General features: G+C 48.2%; 2 protein-coding genes across 4 annotated transcripts in view; both read left to right on the top strand.

The window, feature by feature from the left end:
* Positions 1 to 15002, top strand: part of IFT122 (intraflagellar transport 122) — a 30220-nt gene extending 15218 nt beyond the window's left edge. Inside the window, exons 17-29 of one of the 3 annotated variants that reach the window (XM_041463279.1) lie at positions 1020 to 1181; positions 3915 to 4081; positions 4941 to 5112; positions 5738 to 5840; positions 7319 to 7459; positions 8414 to 8511; positions 9374 to 9474; positions 10623 to 10788; positions 11756 to 11867; positions 12250 to 12378; positions 13194 to 13273; positions 13919 to 14080; positions 14732 to 15002. In XM_041463279.1, coding sequence (XP_041319213.1) covers positions 1020 to 1181; positions 3915 to 4081; positions 4941 to 5112; positions 5738 to 5840; positions 7319 to 7459; positions 8414 to 8511; positions 9374 to 9474; positions 10623 to 10788; positions 11756 to 11867; positions 12250 to 12378; positions 13194 to 13273; positions 13919 to 14080; positions 14732 to 14821 — 1683 coding nt within the window. In that variant the 3' untranslated portion in view covers positions 14822 to 15002. Of the gene's footprint in view, positions 1 to 1019; positions 1182 to 3914; positions 4082 to 4940; positions 5113 to 5737; positions 5841 to 7318; positions 7460 to 8413; positions 8512 to 9373; positions 9475 to 10622; positions 10789 to 11755; positions 11868 to 12249; positions 12379 to 13193; positions 13274 to 13915; positions 14081 to 14731 lie in introns of all 3 variants that reach the window. The other 2 variants (XM_041463273.1, XM_041463288.1) reach the window with 2 other exon arrangements.
* Positions 15003 to 18694: 3692 nt separating this feature from the next.
* On the top strand, positions 18695 to 21735 carry RHO (rhodopsin). Its single transcript, XM_041461800.1, has 5 exons — positions 18695 to 19154; positions 20076 to 20244; positions 20358 to 20523; positions 20768 to 21007; positions 21413 to 21735. The coding sequence occupies exons 1-5, from the start codon at positions 18794 to 18796 to the stop codon at positions 21530 to 21532; spliced, it is 1056 nt and encodes a 351-aa protein (XP_041317734.1). The 5' UTR covers positions 18695 to 18793; the 3' UTR covers positions 21533 to 21735.
* Positions 21736 to 22456: the final 721 nt, after the last annotated feature.

Raw genomic sequence — 22456 nt, 5'->3', positions numbered from 1 at the left:
AAAAAAGGGTGTAACACGTCCTCTGATTATTAATTTAACCAAGTTTTTGAGGGAAACTTTGAACACCAGCTCAGTGTCAGCCCAGTCTGTCAGTGTGACCAGGGAGTGATGGCTGAGCCCCTCTGGGAGCAGAGGATTGGATTTGGATGCTGGTGGAGTGCTTTTCCCCTTGCATGCAGTTTTCTTTAAATTCAGTTCACAGCTGTGTGTTTCCATACAGTGTGGGCTAACTGCAGCAATAATTTTATCCCAGGCAGGGTAGTGGTGTGTGTCCAATACACAGGATAAGGCACACACATGGAAACACACACACACACGTGTGCAAGCCTGTGCTGGGTCCCTCAGAGTCAGGGTGCTGCTGCAGTTTGCTTCGTGTGCAGGGTTTCTGCACGGCTCTGCACTAATGCTGTCCTCACGGTCCCTTCCCAGGCAGAACAGAACAAACAGTTCTGGTTTCCAGGAGAGCATGTACAGGTGCTCTGGAAGTGACTGGTGCTGACCCAAATCCGTGAGCTCTTGCATGTGGGGACGGTGGAGGTGTCACTGGTTTGTATTCAGAGGCAGGCTGACGTGCTGCCTGCATCTACCTATTGCTGGCAGTTATCCTCCTGTTTGTCATCCCACCTGCACGTATTGTTAATGTGGCCAAATTATATGCTGGTGAGATTGTAGGGAGAAAATGAGGAGCCCATCAGATGCCTTTTTTAAAATAGACTGGCATAATGATAGCATGTGTTCATTTTCCTGTGTGAAATCAAGAGAAGTGACTTTTCATCACTTTGGTTTGTATAGTGACATTTAATTTTGCTCTTCATAATTTTAATTAGGGAGGGATTTAATCCTTTAATTATAAATTCACCAGAAATGTAGGAGAGGCATAATTATGCTATCCCATTACAGGTTTTTAATTATTAGCAGTTAAAATCTAAGCCTGAAAATCTAATTGCTCAAAGGCTATTTCTTGCCTAGATCATCTAGAATATTTTCTACATCTCTCTTCAGTTTTTCTATTCTTCCAGAATCGGAAAAGGCAGGGAGAGAACAACCACGAGCTGTTCCTGGCAGATGTTTATGCCTACCAGGGGAAATTCCAGGAGGCAGCGAAGCTGTACAAGAGGAGCGGCCGCGAGGGCCTGGCCCTGGAGATGTACTCGGAGCTGCGCATGTTCGACCACGCCAAGGTAGGAGCTGGCACCTGCCCGTTTGCCTGCAGAGGGATTGAGGTACCTCTCACTGTTTCCAGTGTATGGTCCTACAAAAGAGGTGTGGGCTTTGAATTCCAGTTTCATTTTCTCAGGTATTTGTTTGGAGGTCATTTGGCTTACAAGGGGAAAAGTGTCTCTGGCCTGGGTGTAACGGTGGCATTTTCCTTCAGAGTCTGCTACCAAGGCAGCAGAGTGTTTGTAGAGTCCCAGATATGGCTGTGGAAATTCAGGGCTTTTCAGTGAATTCTTTTGGTAGACCTTCTGATTACATATTATTGTCTATAGTAATTTTCCTTCTTTCAAAGCTAAAAAGTTTGTGTTTATGACTCCTTCTTCTCCATTATCTCATTTGAGAGTCCCTTTTTGTTTGTTTGTGCTCCAAAGATGACAAGGTAGTACCCATGTTATAATAAAAATACATTTATGGGTCAGAGTAAGTCAGTTCTATATAAATGCATTTTAAAAACTGTGTAATATGCTAACATAGAATATTTTGGTTTACTACAGAATTTCTTCCAAAGATTCAGTGTCCTGGCGTTTTTTAAAACTCTGTTCCATGTAGGAATAAATTGAATATAATAGTAAAAAAGTGATGTTTTTATATGGTGATAAGGAGCATTACTTGGCTCTTAAGTCTTCTGTGGTGTTTTCTTATCAAAATCCCCGAGAATGCATGCACTGTTTAGTCTCATTCATCACTCATCAGAGCCCTATTGTGCCCAATCCAGGACAAAGAATTCACCATGACATGCACAGAAACTCTGTAGCAGAGATTCCCCGAGCCATGCTGCAGAGATCTTTTTCTTCCAAGAGCTCAACAGAAACATTTGGGGGCTTTGCTGATGTAAGCCTGACTTCCGCTATTTTTGGCTGATGAGTCTTTGTTAGCTTCAGTGTTTTGGCTCCTCTTGAACATAAATGTAATTCATACAGGAAAATGTTCCCATAAGTCTTTGTAAGAATCTTTTAATTCTTGGCTGCAGTCATGTCTAAATTTAACCAGTAGAGAGCAAGAGGTCTCATGTCTCCTATATTTCAGAGTGATTCCATGCTGAGAAATTTAAGGTACTTCATAAGGCAGCTTCTTGTGCAGGGAGTGCACAGGACATGGAAGAACATGTAAACCCCCCTTGTTTTCCAGTTATTTATCCCAGGAAAGAAACATGGGGGAGGGGTGTGTTGTTGTGGTGCTGTTTGCACTGATGCTGCCAGAATTATTCAAAGGGACCCACAGAACCTGGTTTCTTGTGCATGGCTTTGATGAGGTCAGGATGGAGGGTCCAGGCTGGAGGCAGAGGTTGGGAGTCCTTTGATATCTGGTCACAGGCTCTTTATCACAGCCCCAGATCACTAATTACTGGCAACTCACAAAAAACCTCTTTATGCTGTGGGAGCTGAGCCTAGCTTTTGATTTTGGGCTTGTTTTGGTGACTAAGCTGGAAAACAAGTCATGCCAAAGAGATTGTATGAGTTCACTCTGGAGGGCAGTTTTCCATACTCGGAGGCTGTGGGGATACCTGTGTGGCTGCTCCTGGAGCAGGCTGTGCTGCAGGAGGCAGCCTGGGGCTCACTTGGAGCTGGCACTGATGGGCTGCACTTGTGGCTGTAGCAGGGAACTGCTGAAGTGCAGTGCTGAGGCAGACCTGGTGTACAGGTTTTTGCCCATTTGTTGCTTTGGTTGTGGTTTTTTAAACCTCAATCAGAATTTGCCAGAAATATAGAGGATGCACAGTTTTCCACTCTTTTCCCACCTGTCATTTCTCCTCTATTCTGATTTTTCTTTTGATAGAAGCTGTTTAATGGGCAGTAGCCTGTTCTTTTAGCAGTCAAAATTGCCCTTAATCGATCTTCTGGTGTTGAAGGGGGGTTTTGTGTTTTTTTCCTGGCACATGATGTCAACAGATGTGAACCATATGGTGCCAGAGCTTTAGTACTGGCAGAAGAAGCTGAACTAACTATTAGAAATATTTCCAAAATGGTTGTCAACACAGGGTCCAGGCTTGATGTTTGCATTCCTTCCACAAGTCCAAGCAGTGCTTCAGAGCACTCTCACTTTTGAGCAGCTGTGGTTCTGTCATTATAAAAGAACTTAATGGATATATTTTTTAAAATACCTTGTTTCCTGCAAAGACACTTGATAATTATTTCAGCCTTCAGTTGATTTGTGGTGGGACATCCTGATGCCAGTGTGTGATTAAGTGGATGTGCTGCTGTTGACTGAGCCTGGGCTGGGACTGGGTTGTCATTGAGAATGAATCCATACCTGCTAGGCTTGCAAGAGAAAATCTGAGACTTGGAATTGATCTGTTGGAGTTTTTAGATTAGTACCATTTTGTTTTGGAAAGCCTGTTTCTGACAAGCTTGCAGAAATCATAACTCATATCCACCAAACCAGGCTTAGCAGAGAGCAGGAGGGGACATCAGTGTTACCCCTGAGGCACCTGCACTGTCCCTCTCTGGGCCTGGCCACAATCTCCTGCTTTTTTTAAAACTGAAAGCTGTATAAATGGGAGACTTGCCATTGTTTCCTCCCAGACATGGGGCCTTGAGGATGAGCTGCTGAGGGCTGGCTCAGTGCATGTAGCTCTCCATGGAGGATTTCTGTCCTTGGGAGGCATCATGGTTTTCATTACAAAAATCTTTACCTGTTTTAGAGTTTAGACTTTGTGACCAGAAGATAATGCAGACTTTTGTATTGCACTGTTGCAGGAATTTCTGGGATCTGGAGATCCCAAAGACACGAAGATGCTGATAAAAAAGCAAGCAGACTGGGCCAAGGATATCAATGAACCCAAGGCAGCAGTGGAGATGTACCTCTCTGCTGGAGAGCACATGAGGGCCATCGAAATCAGCGGGGACCACGGCTGGGTGGATATGTGGGTCTTTTGTCTCCTCAGAGATAATGCATAATAAAAGCTTGAATGAGATATTATGAATTCCACATAATTTCAAGATAAGACCAAATGTATTTGGTATCTGCCTTTATATCAGATTGAGTATCTGAAACACACCTATGGTTACAAATGGTTTAAAAGTTGCATATGTTTAGAGGGTAGAACCATAAATATGTTACAAAAACGAATGCATTACAGCAATGAAGAGTATGCATGGGTTTATCTCCAGTATGAGATTGTCTAAAATAGCCTGAATGCCTTCAGAGTGATCATCACACAGTACCTGTACCAGGCAGCCCATTGCTGCTGTTCTCAGCTGTCTAGGATAGTTCTAGGGGGTAGAGAAGTCTCCTGGAGCACAGAGTCTTTGGAAATTCTGTGGCCACTCCTGTCTCTGGTCGTTTCTCATCAGCCTAGGTGGCACTTTGGGTCATTTGCTGAGCTGCCTTAGGATCCTGGCTGGGCCCTTCAGGCTGGCCTTGCCTCTGTTCTGCTGTGTGGCACAGGGGCTGATTTTTATCCAGGAGCCTACTGCTCAGGTCAGGGCTGGGAGGTGTCCCTGTGCCACTGAGTCATGCAGGACGTGTTCCCTCCTTCCATCTGCACAGAGTCTGAGATACAGGGCTGAATGTGTGAGCAAAGAGGGAAGGAAGGCTTTGAGTTTGCAGAAGGAAAAAGCTATTTGGAATGTTTACTGAAACTGTTTAAACAGGGTTCCATGGTAGTACTATTAGGATGTTTATTAAATGTTAACTGATTAAAGGTGAAGTTATGACAATAATTAAAAGGCAAAGCACCAAGGCAGAATCTGAAACATCTGGCTTCTTTCTGCTGACTCTAGGTTAATCGAAATTGCTCGAAAACTGGATAAAGCTGAGCGTGAGCCTTTGGCCAAATGTGCCTTCTATTTTAAGCAACTTGACAACCCTGGCTATGCTGCAGAAACCTACATGAAGGTTGGTGACCTGAAAGCATTGGTCCGGCTCCATGTGGAGACTCATCGCTGGGAGGAAGTGAGTGTGCCCTTGATTTCTCTTTGGAAAACCACTGCTTCTTGTAGTCACTGGTTGCAGCTAAAAAGGGAGGCAGGCTGGCTCCCCCAGCACTGCAGTGAGATGCTTCTTGTAGTCACTGGTTGCAGCTAAAAAGGGAGGCAAATGTCTGGCTCCCCCAGCACTGCAGTGAGGGAGGAAGGCTTCTGCAGAAGGGTTCAGAGTATTTCAGTTTATCACGTATGCCAGCATGTGTTTGGTGGTGGTGGGTCTTCTGAGAGTGCATCCAAACTGCAATTATAGTGTTACTTCAATTTCTTTAGAAAATGCATTCAGTAAAAATACAAATATTTTTTGTCTCTTGCTGGGAAATCTACTAAATTTCCCAGATAATCACTTTCAAGTCTTTCTGTTTCAATAGCCAGTCTGTTATTATGCTAAGCTTCTTTTCTTTTGTTGTTGATTGCGTTTTATTTTAAAACACACAAGTTTCATACTGGAGAAAATATGGATTACACTCTCTATTCTGTGTATATGTTTTGTTGTGAATTTTCTTAGAGCTGAAGGATTGATCCCATGGAATATTTTAAACCCTTTAAGTGTTTAAACCATGCAATATTCTAAGAATGAGCTTTTTTTTTGTCAGGCATTTGCTCTGAGTGAAAAGCATCCTGAATTCAAAGACGAAGTCTATGTCCCTTATGCTCAGTGGCTGGCAGAGAGTGATCGATTTGAAGAAGCCCAAAAAGGTGAGAATGTCACTGACAAGTCACTGCTCACTCCATATTTACTCCATAGCTCTCCACTACAGAATATGCAGACTCTGCCCTGGTGAATTTCAAATCAGTGGTATTCAAAACCAAATATAACCCATCTTCTAATATGGTTTTAAAGTAACTGGAAATCCTTATAGGAAAATGTGATGGATCTATCAAAAATAATGGCATCTAAATATAAGTCCAGATTTTCTATCTTGTTGTATATCCGAGTGTGGTACTTAAGAGGTATTTGGCATATAATGCTAACTGTTGTAAGATTTTTATCCCACAAAAATTCAAAATATGGCAGCTCTCTTATAAACCTGAGTGAAAAACGTAATTTCTCCTTCTATTTAGGCAATATTGGATTTGCACAAGTCAAGTTTTCCCCTTTCTTTAAGGTTTTTGTGGCGTTTGTTTAGCTTGTAAGATTACATTTGAACAGAACTGTCAACTTTCCATCCTGTGGAGGGGCTTCAAAGTTGAGTCCCCAAAGTACTGTAGAGACAAGGAGCGTTGAAGTGAGCTCTGAGAGCCTGCCTGGCTCGGTGCAGTCCGTGTGACAGGAGCACCTGCTGTGCCCTGAGCCAGCTCGGATCAAGCCTGACCCTGCTTGGCTTAGGAGGGCTGGGCTCGCTCTGCCCCTGCACAAGATGAGTTTGTGTGTCCTGGCAGCGAGGCTTTGAGCAGCTGGGCGAGGGCAGGGCGGGGGTTTGCCCTCTCTGAACGCAGCTTAGAGCCCCCACAAAGCTCTGTGCTGCTGGGCTCAGCAAGTGCAGGTGCCCAGAACTGGAGGAGCTGGAGGTCCTCATGGGGCTGTTCTGGTCTCAGAACAGAATGTGAGGTCTGGTTCAAGCCGAGATGGCTTCACTCAGGGGGCAGCAGTGCTGTGGGGCCGGGTTTTTTGGGGCTGGTTCCCCCTCAGCCCTGTTCCTTTATATGGAGACTGCATTGGCCAAATGCCGTTTGCCAAGTGAGAATTCAAGGTGTATCAGAAAAGGAGATGCTGTTAGTAAATGAAGGAAGGGTGTAGTAGCTGTACTCTTAAAGTATTCAGCACAGTACTTTTAAAGTATTCATACACACCAGAGCACTGGCTTCAAACAATTTATTGTAGTTTTGAGTGAAGTTGGGATTTGCAGTGTTTGGAGATCACTGTTGTTTGTACAGAGATCTAATCATCACAGCATCTTCTCTATCTAAAAAAACCCAGTAACCAGTGTTATACATACTCCTTGAGCTCAAGAGTTGCTGGACAGTGCAAAAGCTTCAAAATACCTACAGATTCTTCTCATGTTCCATTAGTGTCACTGCATTCAAGGAGGAAAATACCAGTGTGTAATCCCCTTTATCCTGCCCTGGACAGCGTGTTTGATATGGGCTGAACAGAGTGCTCTCAGTTCAAAGCCATTAATTTCCGTTAATTGATCCAATCAGCCTGTGAGCCCCTCTTTGTTTTGGCTGGGCAGCGTTTCTCAAGGCCGGCAGGCAGAGGGAGGCCGTGCGGGTGCTGGAGCAGCTCACACACAACGCCGTGCTCGAGAGCCGCTTCAGCGACGCCGCCTATTACTACTGGATGCTCTCCATGCAGTGCTTGGACATCGCCCAAGGTGAGTCACCCGAGGGAAGCGAGCGTTTGTCACCTTGTTGTGCACCTAGACAAACCGCTCTGCATTGTCATGGCGTGGCTGCAGCTGCTGCTCTGCTGGGTTTGATTTGGGTTTTTTAATGCTGTGCACATCCCGGCTTGTGCTATTTTTGTAGTCCCCTGCTTTTCCCATGTGCTAATTTAAAACAAATAAACAAACCAGCGACATCAGCAGGCATAAGGCTTCTTCTGAAGTCTGGCTGGGATGAAAATCCTGCCTCCTGGGACCGTGTATCCTCCTGCACCTTCCCACCACACCCATTGCCTGGAGGCTCAAAGTGCTAGTAAATAAAAGATGTGGAAGAGTAAGTTACCTCAAGTGTTTGAACATAGCTTTGGGAGGGTACAAATTATTTCTGCGAACTGGTAAAACTGATTGTTTGCTAGCTGTCATCTTGTCCCCAAAATGCATGCCACTGTTAATAGTTAATAGGTGTAGTTTAGTGATAATGAATGCAGAAGGTTGGGAATACTGCCTTTTGCCTGGTGCTCTGAGTACCTTTGGTTTTAGTTCAGCTGATCTGTCACCCCTCGGGTGTTTGAGATGCATATTTTCACAAATGGTATTTGTGAAAGTTTTCAAAACTAATTGTATTTGTGAGCTCTGGCATTCTGGAGGAGGTTTCCAGTGATGCACACCTGCTGCTTTCTGTCTGTAGCTCATCTGTAGCCACTGTCTGTGTTAAACCATTGCCTCAACTGTTCTGTGTTTTGCCATGCTGGTTTCAGGCCAGAAGTTTGCTCAGAAGAGTACAACTCTGTAAGCATATGATTTGCAGGGGTAGAGGGGGCATGCTTGACTGGTGCATGCCTCCTCTGGCAGTGCTGGTGCTAAAATCATAACGGGTTGTTTTCTCCCAGCTGAGTCTCACAGACTGCTCTTTGGGACTGACACCAGTGCCTTTGCCTCCCACAGAGAACGAAGGACAGCAGACCGAAATGTTGCAGAAGTTTCATCACTTCCAGCATTTGGCAGAAGTTTACCATGTCTATCACTTTATCCAAAGATACACTGTAAGATACTCACTTCAGAATTGTGTATTTATGCTTCCTGAGCTTTTTTGCTTAGGGAGTCAAAAAATAACTGCGACTTTCAGGCAATTAAATAGTGAATGTACATCAGTGATACTGTATAGTAAGTTTATTTATTTAAGTTTATTTTATTATACAGTCTTCAGCTGTCCTGTACAAGGGCTCGCTCAGCTCTTTACAGCTGCAGGTGGGGCAGGGTTGTGCTGATCCTGGCCTCCCTCCTGCCCATGGCCTCCTTCCAGCCCTTTGTGCTGGTTGCCTTGGTTTGGTCCCATGGTGCCTGAGCCTCTGCTCCTGCACAGGCCAGGGTCAGTTTTTCCCTGAGTCACTGGAAAACAGGGTTGAACAGAGGGATTTCCACAGGGTGCTGCGTGTGTCACTGATGTGCAGTCACGAGTGAGGAGCTCCTACTAATTCCAGCAATTAGAGTCATGCTGCCATCACCATTGGCGCAAATATCTGTTGTAAAACATTTGAGAACCCTTGCTCTGTGCCCTTGCCCAAAAGAAGACCCTGTGCTATGGAGCCTTTGCTGTCAGACTACTTTAGATCTCACAGCACCAGAGATCTGCACTGTGGCTGTGCAGACTGCCCTCATTTTTAAATAACCTGTTAAAGGTTCTGTCCTAGCTACACTGATCTCTCTGTCTCTCTTTTCTGTATGTATTAGGCATGAGCTTTGGTGATAAAGATATGCAAAATCCACTTGTTATGTTCTGTCAACACCTCTTTTCTCAACAGATGAAAGAAACACCGTACTAGAGATGCCTTGTGCTGTGTTGCTTACTGATGTAAGTTGTTTGTTTTCCAGCTTAGAAATGTGTGTCTGTTTTTCATACCACAGGAGGAGCCTTTCAGCTTCCACTTGCCTGAAACCCTCTTCAATATTTCCAGGTTTCTGCTTCACAGCTTAACAAAGGAGACTCCTTTGGGGATCTCAAAAGTGTATCCTTCCAATATAGTACAAAATCTAGAAGTTATCATGTGATAGATTAAAGGAATCACTGCTGTTGGTCCAAGGCAGGGACTTCCTGCAGGGAATCTTTGGTGTCACCTGTTGGTTATCATTAATGGGAACTGACTTCTGTCCCTCAAGAATAATCAGTGTCTTCAAACTATTGTGTGCTGAGCTGCGCTTGTTTGTTATTTGATATAGTTTTGGAGAGCTGTGCAAATCAACTGATGTCTAACTCTGTTAGGCCTGGAACACCTGCCCTGTCTGGTGTGTCACCTGTGTCAGAGGAGCGAGTTCCAGGACACCAGTCACTGCAAAAAGATGTTGGCTCTGAATCTTGACAGCCTTGTCAGAGGGAGACTGAGCTGAGGCAGCAGCAGGGAAACCCAGGAGCTTTTGCTTCCTGTGAGGCTGGTGTGGCCGTGTGGTCTGTCAGCCAGCATCTGCATGGCTCTGTTAGTGCTGGTGAGCCTCTGGAGTGCTGCCTAAAGGGGCAGTGTGAGCCCAGTGCAGTGCACCCTTCTGTAAGGGATAGCCTCAAGGCCACGGGGTGCCACAGGGAGCCCTTGTCTTGGTTTCACTTCATTTCTGCTTTGGATGGGATATTAGCTTTCCTTTACATAACTTCCTCGCTTGGAAATGTAGAATCTTTCATGAAGGTTTTGATAACAGGCCTTGTGGTCAGTAGGTGCAAACAGCACTTACTGTTTCACTCTGGTGAAAGGGAGGGACAGCACTTGGTTGCTAACTTGGGGCACACTCTTTGAAATCACATCAGGTGTATTTACTCATTGTCAGTGGGTTACTTACGCTGTAAGAAATGTTTGGATTTTGTTTTTTTTGTGGCTGGGGGAAAATGCATGCACCCCAAAATTACTGAAATATGTAAATGTGAATGGAGCCATAGCAGTGTTTATATAGGGTCAGTTCCTTACCTTGCTAATAATTGCCCACAGATGTTTTGATAGTCCTTTCACACATGTTTGCAAATGAAGTTCTGTAAATAGATTTCTCTGTTTAAAGCCTGTTTGAAGTCCCAGTGTTGGATATGCTTCATTGCACAACTTCTGTGATTAGACAGAGTATTGCGTTTTTTCATAAATGCTGTATGTATTTTTATTCCTTAATTAAATTATAGCAATACATTATTGGCCCTGGCAAAGCAGAGTAAAGCTCTTGGTGCATATAAATTGGCTCGTCATGCCTATGACAAGCTGCAGGGACTGCAGATCCCAGACAGGTTCCAGAAATCTGTTGAGCTGGGCAGCCTGACAATCCGATCCAAGCCATTCCATGACAGTGAAGTAAGCTGTAATGTGTTTCATGTTAATCATTAATATGTGGCCTAATCCTAGAATATGAGTTCCTGTGTGCACAAAACAATCTGAAATATATTATGCATGGCTCTGTGATATAATTGTATTTCTGCTGGAAACACAGTCCTTTTATTGTTATTCTTTGAGTCAGACTTCCTTCTGCTCCTGAGAGCAAATTAAAATCAGCCTTCTCTTTGTGGGCAGCTTCCATCCTCCCTCTCCTCTCTTGCAGTCACCTTCCTCACTATTAATTCTTCCAAGCCCTTTTCTCCCCAGTTCACATGCTATTGTTCTGCAGTCTTTGTCTCTCTCTCCAGCTGGAGGTCACTTTCATTTGTCCCACTCCTAACACTCTTCCCCTCCTCCCTCCATCCCTTCAGTGACCTTCCTTCCGTAAATCTTATTTTAACACCTTTTCTTCTTTCACTGAAGTCTGGCTTTCTGCAGTGTTCTGTAAAGCCATGTCTCAGGGAGTACTCACTAAAAATAAATTGCTTTGTACCAGTGAACATACACCTGGCCTCCTGAAATAATAGAAACACACCCTTTAAGAACTGCCTAAAATAACTCTGCTCTTGAAAAGAGATTAATTAATTGGAGAACCTAAATTTGACCAAATCTTAGAGAAAAAAACTTTGCTTCAGTAAACTTCTCTTCAACTTCTTTTATCCCTGTGTATTTGATACAGAATCGTGCTTCTGTTACTGCAAAAGCCAGGTGAAAATCTAATTGTTAAAGTGGTGAAGACAGCTATTTTCAATGGGAAAACTTGCTGTTTGTTAAAAAGGGAAAGCCTTTTCAGATGTTGAAGGGTCTGATTTCACAGCAGAGCTTCTCCAGACTGGCGCTGGTGCTGTGCCGGTGTTGCCAGCCGAAGGGGCCCGTAGTTAATTGGAAACAAGGAGCTGAGCATGTGCTGCTCTGTGGTTACCACGCTCTCAATCTGTCTTTGCAGGAGCTCGTGCCCCTGTGTTACAGGTGCTCCACCAACAACCCCTTGCTGAATAACCTGGGGAACGTCTGCATTAACTGCAGGCAGCCTTTCGTCTTCTCGGCCTCCTCCTACGGTGCGTGGGCTTTGCAAGTAGATAAATGTTAGATAAATCGGTCGGTGCCTGATCCCTTCTTCCTGCAGTGCTGTTTGGCCAGACAAACGTTCCTTTACTGTTGTTACACTTGACTAAGTGGGGGTTGGTGGCTCTCGCTGCAGAGCAGCAGCGCAGCATCCTTGCACTGCCAGACACCGAGATGCATCTAGTGCTCTCTGAAGGTGAACACAACCCTTTCAGAAGTTTGGGAGGTTTGCTTTGCTGCAATTTTATTTTATTTGGCTTGTTTCATGAGAGAAGGTGGGCAGAGCACTACTGACATGAAGGAGCACAGGATCTGCTATGAGGCATTTCCTGAGTTCCTGCAGGTCAAACACCTCCTGCCTTTCCCACCTTTTAGAGGTGCTGCATCTGGTTGAGTTCTATTTGGAAGATGGCATCACGGATGAAGAAGCTGTAGCTCTCATTGATCTTGAAGCTCCAAGAGTGAGTAAAAGAGAGAATAAATGGCAAGAGATGATGACTGACCGTATCCTTTTGATTAGAATTGGTTTCCTTTTCTTAGGGAAAATTAAACAATTCAGAGTTTATTTTTTCCCCTTACGTTTAAACCTTTCTGTCATATGACTGATGTAAGTACAATTCCATCTTGTTTCTTTGTTGTGTTAGTATAACAACAAAAATATGGTTCAACTGAACCTAATATTGTCAAGACGCTTTTCCATCAGGATAGTTTATTTATAATCTTGGCAATGTTTGTTTTTAACAGTGGAATGCCGTGCTTTACCTATTCTGTGTGGACTGTTTTCTGACAAGGATGAAGGGAATCTGGAGTGTGTTGCTTCCAATAACAGCTTCTTTTAGAGGCTGCCTTCTCCTAGCCAAGGGAAGTAGCACTTCACTACTGTTCCTGCTGAGATCTGGTTTGGAATGCTTTGGCATCCAGAGCTCCCAGTTGCTGTCAGGGTTATAGAATATGAGATGTAGAGTAATGCACAAGAACACACAAACTCTGACTAAAGCTGCCCAAAAATGTAACTTCAGTAGATTGCTTCCTTTGCTCTGTCATCTGTGGAAGGGTAAGAGCTGATGTCATGCCTGGCTGTGGTCAGTCTGTTCTGGCTGTTCTACAGCAGCTGCAGTGATAAACTTCCCCAGTCACTGGAAACCCCAGCAAGGCCTTCTTGGTACTTTTGGTAATGGTCTGGGGATTGCCACGGTTTGAGATACTCTGAAGCAGCAAGGGTCCTGCTGGGGTGCTCTGTCTGATTCTGTCAGTGCTGGCTATGGTAAGCAGAGCCAGTTTTACAGGAATTCTTGTCCTTCCTTAAGACATGCATCCAGATGTTCAGAGTTTGAAGCTTGATGACAGTACAGATATTATTGAGGATGATGATCCCTTTACAGCAAAACTGAGCTTTGAGGTAAGAACTGTACCTGTGTCTACCAGTACAACATTTTTAATAGAATTTTTTTAAATAGAATTTTTTAAAATAGACATTTTATTTTAATAGAAAATTTTACTTTACAAAGTCACTCTTCTGGTGTGTACGTGGTACAAAGAGAGCTGCAGAGCAGGGAACTGGGAGGGGGATGGCACTTGAGAGGGAAATGGACTAACCAGTTAACTCCTCCCTTAAGAATACAAACAAAACCCCTCAAAACAAACAAACAAACAAACCAGCAAAAGCCACACAAACCCCCCTCAAACAAACAAACACAAACCTCACAAAACAAGAGTGATTTCAAAGCAAGCACTCCTGGAATTTTGTTTGCTCACCGTGGCTGGTGCAGCAGCAGCCCCGCTGCAGAGCAGGCCTTTCTGCAGGCTTTCAGGGACCGTGAGCGTGGCAGTTCTTTGGAAGGGGCTGTGCTGGGGACAAGGGAGGCTCGCTGGGAGCGCGTGTGGCTGGGTGCTGCTCTGCGGGAGGTTTTGATAAAACCGACGGGGAGTTCGGGGGGACGGGGCTTGGGCCGGGTCCGCCTTAGCTTCTCCTGCTGAATTTTGGTAGCTTGTTGAAGCAGAAGCGGGGGTCGCGGCGCTGACGCAGCGTTGCTCTGTGCAGCAGGGGGGCTCGGCGTTCGTGCCGCTGGTGCTGAGCCGCGCCGCGCTGCGCGCCATGAGCCGCAGGGACGTGCTGATCAAGCGCTGGCCGCGGCCGCTGCGCTGGCAGTACTACCGCTCGCTGCTGCCCGACGCCTCCATCACCGTGTGCCCGTCCTGCTTCCAGGTACTGCCGCGTGCGGGGCCTGCCCGGGGCCTGGCGGGTGAAACAGGGCTAACCATTGAAGCCTCGTGCTCTGAAATGTGCTCAGCAAATTCCCGAATGAGGTGGCGGCAGGGCAGTGAAACCCCAGCTCCGAGCTGGGTGGTGGACAGGGGAACAGCTGTCCTGGAAGACTTGGCCGTAGCTGAATTTGACAGCAAGTCAGAACCTCTTGAGCCAGCCTTGGCTGACCAACAGAAGCTGATTTGTATTTATTTCCTTTTGCTCTGTCTCTCTGACTTGCAGCCTGGCCTAGCAAGGAAAGCCAGTCAGTGACTGTTGCCTTGGGTTCAGTCCTGCTCCTGCCTTGCTCAGAAATGACTTTTTGAAATGCTGGAATTCAGTCATGTTTGCTTACTGGCTGCCTAATTGTCCATCCTTTTGCAAAAGTAGTTAGCAGGTTTGTGCCCTCTCAGCCGCTCTGGCAGAGGTCTGGGAAGTGCTTGTTGCTGTGTTCCAGGCTGTAGCATCCCAGGTGATTGAAACCAAGAGGCCCAACTCCCTGTGCTGGTAGTTCCAGAGTATCTGTGCTATTGAGCAGCCGTTGAACTCAGTTTGTATTTTCTTTGAGCAGGGTACAGGCTAACTTGTTTTAAATCTGTTCCTAATTAACAGATGTTTCACACAGAAGACTATGAGCTCCTCATACTCCAGAATAATTGTTGTCCGTTCTGTCGGCGGAGAATAGATGAGTCAAACCAATGAAGAAAACCACTCTTTTACCTCAACAACAGACTCCCCTGTTGGCTTGGCAGAACCCTTCTTAGATCTGTAGAGCTTTCCTAATAACTTAGTTACATCATCTTGTTTCATTTTGTATGTAAGAGTGCAACCAAGTTGAAAAATTGTAACTATTTTTTTAAATTAAAACGTCTGTTTTTTGTGACTCTGCTCTGCATTTTCCAGGCAAGCAGCTGAAGTGCCACAGAATTTTACAGGAACATTTCTAGAATCAAGTTCAGCCTTCAAGTAATTGGTTTTACTCCAGATTGTGCTCCTTAACACACACCAGTTATTGACAGATCTTCAAATAAATGGGACTATTTTTCGCTATTTATTGTCTCAGAATTTGCTGTAATACTCATGCTTCTGATCGGAAATTTTTTCCCCTTTCTATTCCATTTAGATAAGAACAGCATTTAGAGCCCTTTAAATATAATCTGAAGAGCTCCAGTACTCTTGGCACTGGGGGCATCTCAGAGCCACCCTGGGGCAGGTGGTGGCTGGCTCTGTGTGGAGCTCACCTGGCTGAAGTGCAGCACGTGAGGCTGTGCACACCTGAGCTCCGTGCTGCTGCCACGGAGGGCTGTGCCAAGGGGTGCTGCTGAGCAGGGTGTCCCCAGCACCGTGTCGGTCCTGAGCCCAGCACGAGCTCACAGAGCATGTGGCAGGAGGCAGAGCTGCTGCTCTCTGCTGCAGCCTCTTGTGGAGGCCTGAGACACGGGGGGCATCAGTCCCAGGCAGCACCTGAGCCCCTACAATGGCTCGCTCTGCCTGCAGGACTGGGCAGGAAACAGGAGAGCAGAGGCCAAGAAACTCCTGTGTTGGGATAAAGACAGTTTAATAGCTGCAGCACAGCTCTGCGTGCAAGCAAAGCAAAGCACGAAGGAATTTATTCCCTGCTTCCTGGAGAGCAGGGCTCAGCATGAGTAACTGTCACTTGGGAAGGCAAACACCACAAACACAACATCCTCCTTCCTCCCCCTTTCCCCGAGCTTTTATTTTGGAGCACAACATCACGCCTTTGGCCAGCTGTCCCGGCCCGTCCCTGTGTTCCCAGCCCTGCCGTGCTGTGGCCGAGGGGGACAGGGCGGGCAGGATGGATCCCGCAGGGCTCTGCCCCGGTGTGTTCCCAGCTCCAGCAGCAGCGCACGGCACCCCGCGCTGCTGGCAGGGAGGTGATCTCCGTGCCAGCGGCACCGGCGCACCCCGGGCAGGAGCCTCACCAGGATGGGCACAGGGTCATTCCCAGCAGCAGCAAGATCACACAGGTAACCAGCTTGGCTGGAGCTGGGAAGTGGTGCCTCTCTTGACTTTAATCCAGTGTAAGCTGTGCCCGTGGTGCCATGAGTTGAGTTGTGATGGCAGCCTGTCCGTTCCAGCCTGCTTTACCCTGAGTGGGAAAGGACCTGAGCAGCTGGCTGAGGTGGTCGGTGCTGGCAGGGCAGCTCCCTCGGGAGCAGCACTTTGCACGTGATACGGGATGTCTGTCTGCTCGAGTTCCTCTGGAAAAGGAGACCCTGCAATCACTGCCGAGCTTCCGAGTCCCTCAGTGGTTCCTGACCAAGTTTGCTTGATTTACCACTTTAAAAACATTCTGTTCTAATTACAGCTCGTCTGCTTTCTGACTCAGCTGTCACTGTTTGCAGTGAAGACTCTGCTATTGACATGGATAAACAATGCTGTTTGAGATGGGAGCCAGGGTAGAATTTAGTTCCTTCTGGAACTGAGCTGGCTGTGCAGAGCCAGTGGGAGTGAAAAATTATAAAACTGAAGAGAAAGGGTTTGCTGTGACACAAAGACAAAATGGACCAAGACAAAATGGACCAATGTTTTTTTTAAACAGCTCTGTGAATATAGTCTAGCTTTGAAAAGTGTTTTGGGTTTTTCTGGGCAGAAGCACTCTGCATGTTTCATACGTACATGATGAAGGGTTCTAGTCCAGGCTGCCCTGTGCCATGGAGCCCACCAGCTGGCTTCACGCTGAGGAGTCCCTGGAGGTACAAGAGGTCCCAGCACGGCACTTTGGTTGGAAATTGTGGGCGATTTCCGTTCCTCCATCTCTCAGCTGCCTGCCTGTGCCACTGCTGCATCCAGTGGTGACGCACGCCAGCCCTAAGCTCTGCAGAGCAGCTGCTACCTCAGCAGTGGCTTATTGCATCAGCTTAAAGTGTTTTAGGAAATAAACCTTTAATCCCTGTGTGCCCAGGTACAAGTGTAAAGAGCTGCATTTGCAGTTAGAAAGTGGCACTGCTCTGGCCTTGGAAACAAGTGTGAGAAATTAAGTGAGAGGGGCTTAGGGTGAACAGAGTGTGTGTGAGGACCTGGTGTTTTCGTGTTAAGGTGAAGGAAGACCTTTGGGACTGACCAGAGGCTGGGCCTGCATTGGCTGCCAGCAAGGTCTGCCCTAGTCCATGGTGCCAGCACTTCAGCTCCTTCCACCTTCCCCACTTAGAGGGCAGGTTTCCCAGCTTGGTCTCTGCTCTAAGGAGAGTACAGTGCTTTGTGCTTTTTTCCATTAAACTTATTTCTGAACTAGCTTACAAGGAACATTGGTGAAAACTAGGCCAGGACTGGAGGAAGTTTATGAGGGCCAAGAGGACAGGAACTTCTGCCCACTTTACACCCATGAGCTCCAGCAGCTCTGGTACATCCTCCTGTACTGGACGAGGCCCCCGTGTTCACCTGCTCCTGGCTGTGAGGAATGCTCAGCTCAGCCCTCAGTGCAGACAAAACAGCAAGGGGAGGTGGGTGCCCAGCTCCCTTCCAGCCTCTGTCACCTACAAAGGGGCAGATCAAAGTCTCTCTTTGTGCTCACCTCCTGTACGTTCTGTCCCACTGCCTCTGAAAAATTAAGATAACTCAGCTGTGTAACTCAGCTTCTGGTTGGCACAAGGAATGTTTCAAGCACAACTGAGTGCACAGAGTGGTGAGACAGAGAGACATAGAGGGCACAGAAGGCTCCAACAACAGCCTTCCCTGTGGAGTTTGATAATTATGTGAGGTTTGAGAAGAGTGAGGTTGTCTGTCAACCAGTATATGAAGCTGAGTGCTGGCTTCAGTTCTGAACATCCCATCAGTGCCCTGGTCCAGCAGCTTTCTCAGCACCATTGCAGAATGATTCCAGTCCAGGACACATGGACTAGGTAATTTATTAGCTGTTACCAATGGAGGTGGCACGACCCAAGTCAGATACCAAGGCACAGAGGGGATGGCACAACTGGTAACCTGCAAGTGGGCCAAGTGTTTCATGGTGGTGGTCAAACCTCCACAGCCAGATCCTGAGTAGAGAGGTGGCTGGAGCCTGTGGAGGAAGGTTTGGTCATGCTGCCTTCTGCAGCCTGCCACAGGGACTGGCAGTGTGTGGGGATGGTTCTCCAGTGGGGACTGGCTGGTCTCACAGATCCAGTTCCCCTTGTGAGAATGGGGCTGGGACACCTCTGCCACTGAGGGACCACACCACGCCTGCTCAGCCAGGCCACCATTTGCAGCCCCCAAACCCACAGTCCTGGGGTGTGAACCACACATGTCCCTCCTGTTAGTGGGGAAGGGAAAGGAAGAGCTCCTGTGCAAGGGAGCTGCTGCCTGGTTTGAGCCCTTCCAAATGAATGGTGTGCAGAGCTACCTCTTTATATATGTGACCATGAGCCGTGGTCTCCAGCAATGACAGTGCTGGGCAGAAACTGGTGTCACCTTAACACCTTCCCAGGAAAGCCAATTACCCTGGGATGATTATGATTAATAATTCTCTAAACCCTAATTGTGCTGACACCAGAGCCTGGAGCTTACCCCAGGGGCACTTTATAAGAGGTGCCCTGTGGAGGAGAGTGTAACTGATTCTCCTTGGGGCGACAGTGAGGGCTGAGACGTGGCAGGAGTTCCATTCCAGAGGCAGTTTTCCCCTTGCACAAAAGAACTCCCAGAGTAAGAGCAAAAAGCGCCTCACAAACTGCAGCCATGAACGGGACAGAAGGCCAAGACTTCTACGTGCCCATGTCCAACAAGACCGGGGTGGTGCGGAGCCCCTTCGAGTACCCCCAGTATTACCTGGCTGAGCCTTGGAAGTTCTCGGCGCTGGCTGCCTACATGTTCATGTTGATTCTGCTCGGCTTCCCCATCAACTTCCTCACGCTGTACGTCACCATCCAGCACAAGAAGCTCCGCACACCTCTAAACTACATCCTCCTGAACCTGGCCGTGGCCGACCTCTTCATGGTGTTCGGGGGCTTCACAACCACGATGTACACCTCCATGAACGGGTACTTTGTCTTTGGAGTAACAGGGTGCTACATCGAAGGCTTCTTTGCCACACTGGGCGGTAAGTTTTCCAAATATTCAAATATCTTCTGCCAGAAATTTCCCCGGATTTTAGTAGTGGGAGGGAAAACACAGATGATCTTGGAAAAACGTGGTACCTGTAATGTGCTTGACCTGCTGCTGACGTGGACTGAGGGCATTTGCCCTGTTTCTGGGTAGGAGCTGAAGAAAGTGACAAGTGACACTTTTAAAAAAACCTTTCTTTTGGGAGCCACCTGCTCAGTATCCTGAGAACCACAGTGCAGCAATGAAAACCAGCCAATACCAGATCTTGCAGTTGTTGGATTTGTGCATCTCCTTGGCTCACTTTCTGACTCAAGAGATGACAATTTTGTTCCTCCTATTTTGCAGGGCTGAATCTGCCATTGGCTCTGGTGTGGTGCATGGTGGTACAGGCAAGCAGAGCTGGCTCTCCTCCCCATGCCAGCCTGGTATGGAACCAAACAGACGTGAAACAGAAATTGTGTGTCTAAAAATGTCCTCCTCCATTTGTCTCAGCCTTCAGCCACTTCTACTGTTTTAGTGATTTGGTCCTTGTGGCACAAGTTGCCTGGGAAGCTGTGGGTAGTGAGGGGAAGTCCTGGGATGGTGGGCACTTGCTGCATATCAGTGTGACCACAGGCTTGCAGGTGCAGATGCTGTCTGGGATGAACGGTGGGATCAGCCTTGAATCTCAAAACACTGCAGCAAAGTGGTTCCTGTGGGTCAGCAGTACAGTGAGAAGGGGTCTTCTCACACTGTCCTACCACATCTGCCCTTGAGCATTCTTCATTTATCTTTCTGAACCCTTGTCAGAGATTAAGCTTCTGCCAGGGGTTGTCCTCAGGAACATCAGTCTGAGGAGGCCTCATGCTGCCATCAGGGTGGTTTCTTTCCCTGCTCAAAGTGCCTGTGTCCCTTTCTGTCCCTCTCCCTGGCGCAGGTGAAATTGCTCTCTGGTCACTGGTGGTCCTGGCTATCGAAAGATACGTAGTGGTCTGCAAGCCCATGAGCAACTTCCGCTTCGGGGAGAACCATGCCATCATGGGTGTTGCCTTCTCCTGGATCATGGCCTTGGCGTGTGCAGCTCCCCCGCTTTTCGGCTGGTCCAGGTAGGGAGGGCATGGGCCCAGTGCCAGGGGTGTGGGAGCCTGGCTGGTGGCTCAGCTGTGGCTTCCAGCCAGTCTCCTCTGCTGGGTGCTGACCTGCTGGGCTCACCTTGCAGGTACATCCCTGAGGGCATGCAGTGCTCCTGTGGGATCGACTATTACACTCTGAAGCCAGAGGTCAACAATGAATCTTTTGTCATCTACATGTTTGTGGTTCACTTTATGATCCCACTGTCAATAATTTTCTTCTGCTATGGGAACCTGGTTTGCACTGTCAAGGAGGTGAGTACCTGCCAGATGCAGCGGCCAGTAGGGCTACTACCCCTGTCCCCAGTGCTAGGAAGGGACCCACACCAGGTTCAAGAATGGTGCCAGGGACAGTCCTCCAGGGGCCAGCCTGGCCATCCACGAAGAGGGAAATAGCAAACTCCAGATGTGCAGCTTGGCTGCCGTGAGCCCTGAGCCTGTGTCCCTACGGGTGCAGCACCCACGGCTCCATCGCGTTCCCGCTCCCTTCTGCCCGCAGGCTGCCGCCCAGCAGCAGGAGTCTGCCACCACCCAGAAGGCAGAGAAAGAAGTGACTCGCATGGTCATCATCATGGTCATCTCCTTCCTGATCTGCTGGGTCCCCTATGCCAGCGTCGCGTTCTACATCTTCACCAACCAGGGATCAGACTTTGGGCCCATCTTCATGACCATCCCGGCATTCTTTGCCAAGAGCTCAGCCATCTACAACCCTGTGATCTACATCGTAATGAACAAACAGGTAACCGGCAGGGTGCCAGGAAACCCCTCTTTTGTGTTTCTCTTTATAACAGCTGGCAGACAGTTACAACATCTCAAGGTGCCAGTGGTCTGGAGCAGGGATTGTTTCCAGGCAGTCTAGTCCTGGCACATGGGAAACCGACTGTGCAGCTCATCCTTGGTGTCGCATAAATCTCACAAATGCAAGGCCATTCCACCTGAAATAATGCAGGTGCTGGGTTGATGGAGGAGCCATGACGGGAGCAGGCAGGGCTGGCAGTAGATGGGGTGGGCAGCAGACAGTGGGACAGGAGACTCCATATAGGCATAGTTCTTCCTGCACCACAGTACTGCTGGGCTTAAAGACAGTCTGCAGCTAGAGCTGATGGTGTCCAGCTGGCTCACCCTGGGCTTCCCTCTCTCCCAGTTCCGTAACTGCATGATCACAACCCTCTGCTGTGGCAAGAACCCACTGGGTGACGAGGACACATCTGCTGGCAAGACAGAGACCTCCTCCGTCTCCACCAGCCAGGTCTCTCCTGCATAGGCCCCATGGGAGCAGCCAGTCCCTGGGGTGCACCCTGGCAGCACAAACTTAACCCCACCACTGCCACCACCTGCCCCTGCTTCACCGTGGCCAAGGCCCTGTGGGGCAGGCTCCTCGCTCCTGCCTCTAGGAACCCTGGGAACAAGGCTGAAAATGTGTACACACGTTTTGTAATTAAAATGCAAAGGCTTAGCTCCTCTGGCGTAAATCCGTGCATTTCTGTTGACTTGCTGAGACCTCATGCCCCTTCTCTGAGTGCAGGCTGGGTCGGAGAGCTCGTGCCTGGGCCATGGCAGAGCTGTCCTTGCCTCCCTCAACCCACCCTAACACCCCAGCCAGGGCACGTTCTGCATCTGCTGCTGCCAGGGCCAGAGCTGGGGCCGTTTTCTGGCCCTTTGGTCAGAGATGGATGCTGGCCAGTGCTGCCGGTTGCTCAGCCCCATCACACCCTGTCTGCCCAGAGCACGTCTGGTGCTGCCAAGTGCCCCGGCTCTGCCAGATGCTCCCAGCTCTGGCCCCGTCCCATCTGCCAGAAGTCCTGGGAGAGGCTGTGATTCCTCCAGGGGGATGGGACAGACAGCGGTGCCCGGGTGCCGCCTGGCAGGCGGGTGGCACGGCAGGCCCTGCCAGCGCAGCGCAGCCGCGTGCAGCCACAGCTCTCCGGGACAGCTCCGTGCTCAGTCCTCCAGCACGGCTGCCGCAGCACACGGATGGTGTTTGCACCCTCAGCAGCAGCAGCAGCAGCAGCTCTGCCCCGTGTCCCCCAGCAGCCCTTCCCCGCAGTCCTGCCTCTCTTCCTCAGGCATCTCTGGACCCCTAGGGCCAAGCCCCCACAAGCCTGCCCGTGCCCCTCCCCGTTTTGGCTGTGGTCAGTTTGGCCCCGGCCCAACAGGAGGTTTTGGGCAGCTCTGGGGCTGCTGAGGC

This window comes from Pyrgilauda ruficollis, unplaced genomic scaffold, assembly GCF_017590135.1.
Source record: "Pyrgilauda ruficollis isolate IOZ18807 unplaced genomic scaffold, ASM1759013v1 scaffold10, whole genome shotgun sequence".
Taxonomy (NCBI): Eukaryota; Metazoa; Chordata; class Aves; order Passeriformes; family Passeridae; genus Pyrgilauda; species Pyrgilauda ruficollis.
Note: the sequence above shows the minus strand (reverse complement) of the source record. Positions and strands in the feature narration are given on the sequence as shown.